Source organism: Marmota monax, unplaced genomic scaffold, assembly GCF_021218885.2.
Source record: "Marmota monax isolate L192 unplaced genomic scaffold, Marmota_monax_Labrador192_F-V1.1 WCK01_AAM20220418_F8-fsc00280, whole genome shotgun sequence".
Taxonomy (NCBI): Eukaryota; Metazoa; Chordata; class Mammalia; order Rodentia; family Sciuridae; genus Marmota; species Marmota monax.
Genome location: NW_026692080.1, coordinates 356,591 through 369,459, shown reverse-complemented (window position 1 = coordinate 369,459; position 12,869 = coordinate 356,591). Strand labels below are relative to the sequence as shown.

Below are 12,869 nucleotides of genomic sequence, written 5' to 3'. Positions count from 1 at the left end.
CCAGTAATACCAGTCTTTTCCTTTTTCTAAATAAGTTTTGTGTCCGCACCATTCATTCAATAAATGTGATGGTTTATGTCATATCTGTGATCAAACACTAAGGAATTAAAGATGAATGAAAAAGAAGATGAACAAGATTTTGGCTTTGCCCTTGAAGTGCCTGAGAACTACCCTCTATTCTTACATGTTAAGTTTTCATTTGTGGTATATTTTCCAAGTTGACTCAGAAACTGATCATTTTTCATTACCTTCCTGCTGCCATCCTGGTCTAGGACACTCTGTCTTTCAAATTTATTAGTATGGTAGCTTGCAAAAAGTTTGCAAGAGTGGACTCTTGCTCCCCTTATTCTCTTCTCAATATGTCAGTGAAGAGCATATTGAGAAAATTTAAAATCTATTTTTAAATCTATGTTGTATCATTCTTTCACTCAAAACCCTACAATGGTTTCCATTTTTTACCAAAATCAACAGCCCAAGTCTTTACAGAGGTGGACAAATCTCTTCAAAATTCTGGCTTCCCATTACCTCTTTCACCTCATCTCCTATCTCTTACCCCCTCTCTCAGGCCTGGCCCAGGCCTCCTTGTTTCTTTTTATTTTCTCTTTCCTCTTCCTTCCTTCCTTCCTTTCTTCTTTTTTCTTTATGTGGTACCATGAATTGAACTCAGGGCCTCACACACATTAGGCAAGCACTCTGCCACTGAATTATATCCCCATTCCTTTTTATTTCAGTTTGAGATTGGGTCTCCCTATGTTGATGAAGTTGGCCTCGAACTTGTGATCTTCCTACCTCAGCCTCTGAAGTAGCTGGACCTTATCACTTTTTGAATACAACAAACATACATATTTTCAAGACCTTTGCTCTAGCTATTTCCTCTTCCTAGAGTAATCTACTTGACTAACTTTCTTACCTCTTTTAAGTCTCCTCCCCTCAAAGGCCGTTTTTTTCAATAAAGCCTACTATAATCTCCTTATTTAATACTCAAATTGTCCTCTATGCACTAGCACTCCTGATCTTCTCCTGAGCCTGATGAGTCTTTTAAAAAACATTTTATCTTCTTCTAATATATTGTATGTTTTATTTATTTACTTGATTATTTGTCTGACTCCCCCAGCTAGAAAGATGAGCCCAGGATATTTGGATGTCTTGTTCATTTATGTATTTTAAGTCCTGAAAACATTTCCTACTGCATAGGTACTTAATAAATTATTTGTTAAATAAATGAATGCTTGTTCATAGATTATGATCAGTCTTTATATTCCAAATAGATGGAAAATATATCACTATTAACCCTTTCAATATATCAAGCCTCTCATTATATCTTCTGGTTTTCAAATGTAGTTGTGGTATATTATTGTCACGACTCCTTCCTTCAATAATAACAGGATTGTTTCCAGGTTTATAGCATGTGTCCTGCTATATTTCTGAAGCAATAAATACATCCATGCTTCACTGAAAATTCTGTAAAAGAATACTAAAATCACTTAAAATAAAGGGCTGGGGATATAGGTAGGAGTAGGGCACTTACCGAGGCATGAGGCCTTGGGTTCAACTTCTAGCACTGCAAAAATAGATAAATAAGAAAAGTAAGAATGATACTTCTTAGGAATGCATACATATGTAATAGAATTATATATAACAAAAGAAAGCAAGAAGTGAATAAAATTGGGGTTCAAGGTAGTCGATGTTTCTTCAATTGGAAGAAGTCAGGTAGCTGAAATAAGGGGTCACAGATAATGGATATATAGGTAGTTTTCTTTTAATAAATATTTTGTTTCTTTTTGGGGTGCTGGGGATTGAACCCAGTCCCTTGTGCATGCTAGGTAAGCACTCTATCACTGAGCCACACCTCAGTTGTACATGCAGTTTTTAAGGTCTAATCTTTTGTATGGCAGGTGAATGCTAATTTAACTATTAAAAATAACTCTAAGTTACCAAAGTTATAATCAAAAGTATGTCATTTAAATACCAGTGATATGAGTGCATTTCAAATAACATCAAGGATTATAATTAATCTAATTGACACCCAAAAGAATTGCAGAAAGAGGAAAATGGATGTCAGTTCCAGCTTGTATTTTTTAGAATAAACTTTGTGAAGTTGGTATGCTGTGTGTTAGATTATTTATTTTCCTTGTGATGGGAAAATGTTAGTAATGGCCTTGACTTAAAATCTAACTTCCTATGCCACTTATGAAGAAATTTAAAAAAAAGAGATAGAGGTTTGGATCAAGGGGGGATTCAGGCTGGGTATGTTGGTGCATACCTGTAATCCTAGCAACTTGGGAGGCTAAGGCAGGAGGATTGCAAGTTGGAGGCTGGCTTTTGGCAATTTAGTGAGACCCTGTCTCAAAATAAAAAATAAATGGCTGAGAATGTAGTTCCAAGGGTGTGGTAGAATACCCCTGGGTTCAATCCCCAATATCCCAAACTGAAAACAAACAAAAATATGAACAAAAACCTAACCAAACCAACTAACCAACCAACTAACCAACCAACCAATCAAAGAACAACAACAACAAAATCCCACACAAGAGGGAACTTAGTCACCAGGTCTGCTTAATAATTTCTACCTGAATCAACGTTTGTATTTTAAGTTTATTCTAAAAGTATACAGAGGAAGTGAGGAGGAGAAGGTATAAATTTAACAAAATGGGCTACAAGTAGATAACTGTTGAAGCTGGGTGAATATGTGCATGGGGGTCTACTATGCTATTCCACTTTTATTTACATTTTCCATAAAATATTTCATTCATATTATCCCCAATTTAAATTAAGAGTTGAATGCTTTGTGCAACATATTTAAGAATTATTCAAAACAGTGCAAAGCTCTAATTGTACAGTTGTCTGAGCAAACTGCAGGATTTTCCTGCTTTTACCCCTATATGTTGGGAAACCTCCAAACATCAAGTCAAATAAATTAAAGGAAAGAAATGGAAGAGAGATCATAAAAGGGAATACAAAAGGCAAAGAAATCTTTTTATATCTTCAAGCCTTAAGACTTGTTTTCATCCCAAGGAGGAGGAGATTCTTCCTTCCCTTGAGTAAACTGCACTGGAAAGAGTTTCCTTTGAGAGATTTGGGAACTCACAAGGCTACAAACTCTTCTTTGATTTTTTTTTTAAATATCTATGCATGGAAGAATTGTTTTTCTCTGGACTTAAGCAAACATAAGAGAAAGAATTAGGAGATTTCCAACAGTAGCTTGTGTAGCATCTTATCTAGTCAGTGTTCAATTCCTTGAGGTGTCCGTCTACTCAGAAGTCTTTGTTGTGGCCTTGTAATCAGAATACAAGTGATTTTTTTGTAACACTGAAGATGTGATAGAAAAATACTAAGGTAATTTCAGGTGACTAAGGAAATCAGAATTTTAAGGAGATTAGAATTTGTGGTTAAAATCCTAGGGTTATCAAAGAGACATGATATTAAAAGTGTACATTAGAACCTGGTAAAAGGTATAGGAAAACTCTAATCTTTTTTTATAAGTCTAAAATTATTCCAAAAGGAAGAGATATATAGGAAAACTCTAATTTTTTTTATAAGACTAAAATTATTCCAAAAGGAAGAGATTATTGAAAAGTTCAGGCTTCAGGTTTAGTTCTGATGCTTGGGACTTTCTGAATTTGCGATACCTCATCTGTAAAATGGGATAATGATAAAACTTATTTCCCTGTGTGATTGTTGTAAGGAACAATGGTGGTTAGGTAAAGGAATGCCTTCTGTAAACACTGAAGCACCAAGCCAATGCTGGTCACTATTCTAAGGCAGAGTCAGAAGGAACCAGTAGGGTGGAAAGGAGTTTATAATGTAGGCATGGGTCTCAGGGAACACCAAAGACCCATCTATTATAAAACATGAGCAGAGTTCTGTTATTTTTAGGAATTAAACACAAATACCAGATCTTTTATGTGTGCTGATGTAAGCAATGCCATTTATTATATTAGCAGCCATCTAAAAGATAATTTTAAAAAGGGACAAAGTAGTAAGAACAGGAAAATGGCAAATGAACAAAATGGAAAGCAGCAGCTTCAAAAACCCAAACATTCCTCTTGGGAAGTGACTGGGTCATTGGTTAGTATTTGTTCCAAACATATTTAGTGGAGACAGGAAGGAAAGCAGCATTTTCTCATCTTCCTCACAAAACTTGGCCAGTGCTCCAGAAAACATGCTAAAGCAGGGCTAGACAGGATCAGCCCCTACATGGATCTTCTGATGGCGGATAAGATTGCAGTGGCAGTTAAAGCTTTTTCCACCTTTTAAGCACTGGTGAGGTCACTCCCCTGTGTGGCTTCTCTGATGCTCAATAAGAAATGAACGAGAACTGCAGCTCTTATTGCACTGGCTGCACTGATAGGGCTTTTTGCCCTTGTGGATTCTCTGATGCTGGATAAGACCCGCACTCTTGCTGAAAGCCTTCGCACATTCTTTGCAGTGGTACTGCTTCTATATATTATGGATTCCTTGGTGATTAAAAAGGCTAGAACTTCTACTGAAGGACTTCCCACACTCATTACATTCATAGGGTCTTTCACCAGTGTGAGTTCTTTGATGTCGAATGAGACCTGAACTCTGAGCAAAGTTCTTCCCACAAACATCACATTTGTGTTGCCCATCTCCTAAGGAGTTTTTCCACTCCCTCTCTATCCCACCATTAGGTTCATTAACTTCTTCATTTCGAGGATCCTGGTGTGATATCTCCCTGGTCTGACCATGAAACATTTTCCCATGTGGTTCTACTACCTTAGGACAGTATTTCCCTAGCACCAACTCTCTGTCTTCAATCTTGGTCATTTCATCTGTTAAAAAAAAAATCTAGGTAAATAAATGTCACTTGATCCCAGCATCTATGATAGGATCACTATGTCCACAGACATACATCATACCATATGGAAGATTTTAAAAGCTGAAGAGCTCATGTGTTAATATCTTTTCATAGGTAATGAGGAAAGTTTGCCCTCATTATCAGAATGTGGCTCAGTCTGTCCCCATGTGGACTTAGCCTGGGGAAAATTTTTATGCTTCTTCATGGACGTGGGAAAAGATCAGGGTGGCTTTTCTGGAGTTTACTCTTAGGAGTCTTTTTCTCTTTTGAGATAGGAAGCTTCAAAGAGAGAGTTTCCAAGGAAAGTTACTTTATATATATTGATTCATTCATTTATGGAACAAATATCAAGCTTTACCATTCCAGGTATTTCATGTAGTACTTCATGACTTTCAAATCCACAGCCATCCAAGTTGTATTCCCATAAGGCCTCTCTGCTCTAGCACCTCTCCTTTTCTGGAAAGAGCAAGGCTTTCTCTCACTTCCTTCAAGTGTTTGTTCAATGCTTACCTTCTCAATGAGGCCTATCTTAATTCTTCTAATTAATAAAGCAATCTGTTTGCTTAATCTGTTGCTCTTTTTTTTTTTTAAATTTGAGATGGGGGTCTTGTTATGTTGCCTATCCTGGTCTCAAAATCCTAAATTAAAGTAACCCTCCTGCTTGAGTAGTAGCTGGGTCTACAGGTACATGCCATTGTGCTGAGTTCCACTGCACTCTTAACCTCCCTTATCTTGTTCTATTTTTTATTTATTCAACAACATTTATTACCTTCCTGCATACTAGATGGCCTTATTTTTATGTTGATCATTGTCTCTCCATTATTACAATATAATCTCCATGAGAGCAAGATATATTTTATTGCCTTAGAATAATGCCTGGCACATAGTAGTTCCTCAAAAATGTTTATTGAATGAATAAATGAAGAAAAGGGAAAGGATTGAAACCAGTTCTACTATTTTATGATCTCAATTGACTGGCCCAACGTTGACACCTAAGGCAAAGGCTGCACCACTATCCATATTGGGCAGTGTCCAGACAACCAAATTATGACCTCTCTGCTTAGAGAAGCATAAGGAAAAATGGTGAGAAACAGACCCAAATTGTCTAAATACTGGAAAGCAGCTGCTGTGTGATCTTGGACTTCCAACTTGCAACCCAGATGAAACCCAAAGAAAACAGCCTCTGACCTCCTCTTTTGACCAAAATATCTGATTCTTTCTTCCACATTTAACTGTATTGTTCTTCACATACCTGAGTAGGTACCTCTTAGGACTCCTCTGTTGTTAGGCCATGGCTCTTCTCCTCCTTTTGGCTGGGGAATTGCAACAGGTTTGGAAAACAGAAATTTGTCTGCATAGAACAGATGTGCCATAAGTAGGATTCGTACTTCCCTTTTGTTCAGACTTCACAATTACATCTGAAATGTTCAAGGAACTAGGGAGAATATAAAAACCAGAATACATTCCACATTTTAATAATTACTATTCATACGACCTTCATGGCTTATTAAACACTTTCATATGTATTATCAAATTGACTCAACACAACCCCCCTTGATGTTATTATCCTGCCTCTTTATTTTTATTCTTTTTTTGGTACCAAGGATTGGATCCAGGGGCACTTAACCATGAAGCCACATCCCCAGCCATTTTTATTTTTTGTTTCCAGACAGGGTCTTGCTAAGTTGCTGAGGCTAGCTTTGAACTTGCAATCCTCCTGCCTCAAGCTGCTGAGCTGCTCTATTCCACCTCTTTAAAAAATTGGTGGTAAGGGGCTGGGGATATAGCTCAGTTGGTAGAGTGCTTACCTCGCATGTACAAGGCCCTGGGTTTAATTCTTAGCACCCCCCCAAAAAAAAATTTATATATATATATATATATATATATATATATATATATATATATGTATGTATATGTATATATATATGAATGAATGAACGAACTGGGTCAGGGGAAGATAAGACAGATGTATAGCCAGACATATTATATATAGAAAAAAGTCTGGAAAATACACAGCAAATTGTCAAGACTAGTTACTCCTAAGTGCAAGGATTTAGAGAACTTTCATTTTTTCATTATATAAGCTTCTATGTTGAATTTTTTTGTAATCAGCATGAACTAAAAAGAAACTCAATAAGCTGAATTAAGACAACACTGGCATCAATATTCTATAGTGAGAACTCTAATTTATAGAAGCCCTTTGGATACTCTCCTATAGCCAGGGTCAATACTTAATAGTTCAACAAATGAATGCCTCAACAGATGTATGTGTAGGTGGATGAATTTACTGAGCTGTGCTTCCTAGAAAGGTTGGGAGAGGGTTCTCAGGAAGATTCTAGAGGCAGTTCAGGAGGTAGAAGAAAGGAAATGATGGCTAGAAAATTAAAAGTCCAAGTAAATAAAGAAAAGAAGGGGAAAGAAACAAAAGAACTGGCAGGAAAGATGCTCATAAAGTGCTGCAGTCCGGCTGCAGCAAAATAACTGGGGTGGGGGGGGGGTGACGAGCAACTTGTATAGATTGATACAGCAGGAGTGGAAGCTGTTTATTGCAGGACAGGAGCAGTATTTATACATTCCACACAGCTTATCTAATTAGCATAAACTAGATACATCAGTCAACCAATAAGGAATCTCCACACTTAATGGCTCGCTGGTGTTACTTCACAAACCACTCCCTCTGGCATTTTGCCAGGCACCATCCTGACTTGTTTACAGACTCTAACAATAAAGGAGGAAAATGAAACCAGAAGGAATTATAATCTGACAAGATTATGGGAGCCAAGGGAAGGTCTGCAGTGTACATGGAATTTACTCAACAAGTCTATTTTAATTTAAGCCAAGAGATGTGTTCAATATAATAGAAATATACCGTAACTATATGATTGCTAGGGTAGATGAAATATTGGCTAGACATAGGCAACGAAAATAGCTTTGATACAGATAGGAATAATGTGACCGTGAAAAGAACAAGAATCTTGCTACAGATTGATTGTTAGAAGGCTAATAAAAAGTCAGCAAGAGATTATTATGTTACGTGTAGGCAACTAGAGGAAAGCTGAAGCCAGTTCCTACAGGGAGAGCTAGAATGGGAAGGCAGCTGACTCAGCCCCAAGCGCCCAGTACTATGTTCACAAGGGTGGCCACTACCACCACTAAGATTATATACAAAGCTATGGCTCAGCAGTAGCACACTTGCCTGGCATATATGAGGCACTGGGTTCTATTCTCAGCACCGCATATAACTAAATAAAATAAAGGTCTATCAACAACCAAAAAATTAAAAAAAAAAGAAATCACAAAGTCTGATTCCACTGGATCTTCTCATACAGTCTTTTACCTACTAAGCATACTTCTCATATCGTTCTATGGCCAAGTGCCAAAGGTGCTACTAGTGGGTGAGTTCTTATAAGAACAGCTGCCATGTCTGTACCATAATGCATGCTAAGGGATTTTCACAGACTGTTTTTATTTGATGCTTACGATAATATTCTGAAGTACACAATTGTTATGGACTAACTTGTGTTCTCTCACAATTCATATGTTTAGGTTCTAACCCTCAATGTGATTATTTGGAGATATGGCCATTGAGGAGGTGACTAAGGTTAAATAAAGTTATAGGGTGGGGACTAATGTCCTCATGAGAAGAGACACCAGATCTCTCTCTCTCTCTTTCTCTGCATACATGTAGAGGAGAGGTTGTATAAGGATACAGGGTGATCGTTGTGTACAAGCCAGGAAGAGAGATGCCCCAAACCCAAACCTGATATATACTGATCTTAGACTTCCAACCTTCAGAATTGTGAGAAAATAAATTTCTGTTGTTTAAGTCACCAGTCTGTGACATTCTGTTATGAAAGCCTGAATAGACTAAAAAATACTATTATTACTTCCATTTTGTAGATAAGAGAGCTAAGGCCAAGTGGTTAACTAATCTGCCCAGTATAAGCAACTTCCACAGGGCAAAGCCATGATCTGAACCTATATCTGTAAAACCTTGAAACCTATCCTTTACAGCTATGCCCCACAGCAAATTCTGAAAGTTTCCTAATGAATCATGTGCCAGAATTCTAGAGAGCTTCAGGATGGTACTCAGGAGGAAGATGCTTGCATAAGATGAGTCAAAGATGAGCACACTAGGCATTCAGAAGCACTGAGCATTACTGTTATCTGGTAAAGACTCATTAGATGCCCCATTTCTCCAGCTGTGATTTATTGGTTTACTTGACCAGGTGAGATATGTTCAACAATAGATAAACCCTGTCTCTCACCTGTCTCTCCAATAGCATGGGACTCCTGAGTGGGGTCACATGTGATCTGGGACTCTGTAGGCTGGGACTGAAGGCTAGTAATGTCTGCTTTGCTACAGGCACTATTTCTTTAGAGAGGACTTTTACTTGGTGGTGAGTTACCATCTGGGGACAGAGAGACAAGATCTGATTTCTAAAGAAATGAACTGAAGAAACACTTTTAGAAAAAAAGGAAGCAGAAAGGAAGATCTTATTTTATTACCAAAGTCAAGGAACAGTCGACACAGGGACTCTTGCTGTTCCACAAAGACACTTTTCCTTCACAAAACTCTCTTCCTACCTCATGTTGTGGTTCATCAAGCTCTCTCTTCAGGTCCTCCAACAAAATCACAGCTTCTTCCCCACTCTCTGGACAATGTTCCCTTACCCAGCCCTGAAGCTCCTTGGGTAGGATGGAGAGGAACTTCTCCAGAACCATAGATCCAAAATCTGCTCCTTTGTGCTCACATGTGACCTCAACTACTGGTAGCAAAGTTCTTGAAGTCAGGTTAGAGCCTCCCTTGGTCCAGGGGTCTCCTGGTAGCAGAGCTGCCAAAAGTGTCTTCGGAAGATTTCCCTTGCCAGTGGGTTACTGCTTTTCAGTCTGGATTCCTGACTATGGAAGTGACTTTCTGTCTCAACTTTCATTGTCAGAAGCTCTTCCCATATCTCAGGAGCTTGAACATTCAGGGATAAAACCTCCTTTGACTCTGTGTTCATCTTGACCTTGAATGGTTCTTAAAATACCCTCCAGCTGGAGCTATGCTTCAAGACACACCCTGGGAGGCTCCCTCCTAAGCAGTAAAAATAATTGTTTATAGAGAAAATGGCAATAAATCATGATAGAAACTGATAATATAATCATCATAGAGCCTAAAGCTTTTTGCTGAAAAAGTAAAGTGAATGACCTGGTGAACAAAGAATAGAACTAGTAGAAAAATATAAAGTTATAATGGACAAAGAGCATTGACTTTCAAGGTACTCTGACCTAGGTCTGATTCTAGTTCTAATGTTTACCAATTGTGTGATCTTGTGCCAATTTGTTAAGTTCTTTCAATTTCTGTATATGAAAAAGAAATAGTAATAATATAGAGCTCATGGGGGCGGGGTTATAGTTCAGTGGTAGGGCATGTGCCAAGCACACATGAAGCCCTGATTTTTATTCTTCGCACTGGAGAAAAAAGAAAAAAAAAATCCCTTTACCAAACAGAGTTCATGGAGGAAATATTCCATGAATTAGGGACCACACAGATCACTCACCAATGTCTGGATAAAAAGTTTAAACTCACTGTATAAAAAAGCAAAGCAGAAAACAAATGAACGGAAATATTGTTCTCAAAATGAGCAAACCAACATTTATTTAAACTTTCTCTTGAGCTTTCTTAAATTATTCTTTAAAACAACCATTTAAAGTTGGTATTATATTCACCAGGTTTACAGAAAGAAAAGCTTAGATAGGTTCCAAGTCCTGTCAGCTTTCCATACTACCCTGCTGCTTCCTAAAAGTAACAGCCAACATGCACACAAATCTTCAGTTTGCTTTAGGACACAAACAGGACCCTATTTAATACAATTATCCTCTGAGGTTTTGTTATAATCATTTCACCAGACAAGAAATGTAGGGCAGGGAAAGTTCAGTAGGTTACCCAAGGCCAAATCTTTGGAGCACAGTCTTAGGAAGTATCCAAGCTAGTTTTCTGTAAACCCAGGCAGTGCCTGAGACCTAGGAGGTCTGTGTGTCTCCAAAATGTCAGGAAGTATCACGCAGCAGCTGGATTCCAGCCAGGAAGACTCTTTGACAAACATCTAGGGAATCTGAATCCCGGTGGGGAGGTGGGAAAGAACCTTAGGGAACACTGTAATATGCACCTTTAATACACCCCTTTGATTTGTATGCACCATAAAGTTTGAGAATCAATGAACTAAGGGAAAGGGAAGGATCACCTTGTGCTCTTGAAAATCAGCTCATTCAATGCCTTTTAATCAGCTTTTAAGAACCAAAAGGTCAGAGGGTAGCCATACCGACTTTCCTGAAAAAGGCTGCAAAATCGTTTATTTTTCCTAAGTTGTCCCTTAGTTTCCTCTCCCCGGAGGATAATTCCTGACTTGCCGGCGTTCCCTGAGTCCTAATGTTGTGGTCGTTATTCACCCTGGAAACCCTTCAGCCTCTCAGTCCCCTCAGCCCCCTCCCGTGCAACGTAGCTAAATCCAGCCCAGAGGTGCACAGACCTGGGTTCCCTCGGAGTACTCCAACCTCACAGTCCACACCGCTTTCTCAGCCCCACCCTCCCCAACCCCAGTCCCAGGGGCCAACTCACCAGGCCCGAAACAAGCGCTGAAGGTACTGGGCTACTCCTCCGGCTTGACCTGGATCTTGGAAGAAATAATGGCTCCGCGGGGAAGATGCTGACCGGCCAGTCCCGGCGACCCACGGAGCTGAGGCACTTCTGGGAGGATCTAGGATTCCGAGTCTAGGTGTCCTACCTCCTACGCCCACCTCACCTTGGAATCGATTTCTACTAGCTCTTTTTCCCCCCTTTTAATTTTTATTTGTTCTTTTAAGTTGTACATGACAGTAGAATGCATTTTGACATGTCATACAGACCCATTTTTGTGGTTGTACACGATGTGGAGTTTCACTGATGGTGTATCCATATATGAACAAGGAATTGATGTCAGTTTGATTCTACTGTCTTTCCCATTCCTTTTCCCTTTCCCCCACTCTCCTCTGACATCCAGTTCTCTTTAAGCACTGAATCACATAATCAGAATTTCATGCGTGTGTGCGTTGCACTCAGGTTTTTATTTTATTTTTTAAAATTATTTTTTAGTTGTAGATGAATGTCGCGACCCCTTGCCCGCAAGGAAGACGCAACTCGGGAATCTTCTTTCAACAGTTTATTCAGGCCCTTGATATTTCTTCTTCTCTCTCTCTGATGCCCCTCCCAGCCTTAATAAAGCATCCCAAGCCCCAATGCAAAGCTGCCGCGTGGAGCTTTCTCACAGGGTGGTGAAAAATCATGTGCCAACTTTCCCAGATAAGGAGTTGTTTGTCACAGACCACAGCGGAGCCAGCGTCATCTTGTAATGGCGACCATAGTCTGCAGAAACGGCAGAAGCGGCTCACCACAGTTCCCCCTTTTCTGTTTTCTTAAAACAATACAGGCGAGAGTAGAGGTCCTATCCCACTGTGCAGAAGTGGCTGCATAGTATGACTTAGTCCTAAGGAGGGCCCTTCCCCAGATCTGAAGCCATATCAGCCGACGCCTTTTTTCGTGGGGCGGGGCGTGAACGCGTCTAACCCGCATGCAATAGGACATGCTCTCCTTGAGGTCCTCGTCAAGGATCACTCAAGTGCAGTGCCTTGCCTCGCATCCTGTATCGTGACGATGGTGGACGAAGGGGGATAGCTGAGGCTGAACTGTGGCTGTTTATAATGACAAACAAGTTGACAGCACCCTGAAAGAAAGGCACGGACTTCAAGGCGATAGAAAAGCACTAGTGTGGAAACCCATCTGCGTGCAATGGCAGTAAGACCGGCAGAGTGCAAGGGCTTTCCAACACTAAGAGAATAACAAGGAAAGTCATGTCGATCCCAGTGCAATGTTATAATAACTTGGGGTGTAACGACCATGACAAAGGTTTACTGCTTAAGATGCGCAAGCCAGACTTGAGGCGAGTTGCCATTTTCTAAAGCTGCAAGAGCTTGTATGATCATAGCCTTTTCTTGTGCATGGCGAGTTTTAAGGCGACAGAGAAGCCAC

The 12,869-nt window shown here is 39.5% G+C and overlaps 1 protein-coding gene across 1 annotated transcript; it reads right to left on the bottom strand.

Annotated features, from left to right (window-relative positions):
- Window positions 1–4,176: 4,176 nt before the first annotated feature.
- Zscan9 (zinc finger and SCAN domain containing 9) lies at window positions 4,177–9,825 on the bottom strand. Its single transcript, XM_058584642.1, is given in 5 exon segments — window positions 4,177–4,793; window positions 9,088–9,162; window positions 9,165–9,231; window positions 9,407–9,543; window positions 9,546–9,825. Coding segments are annotated over 5 exon segments (1,176 nt in total).
- Between the last annotated feature and the right edge of the window lie 3,044 nt (window positions 9,826–12,869).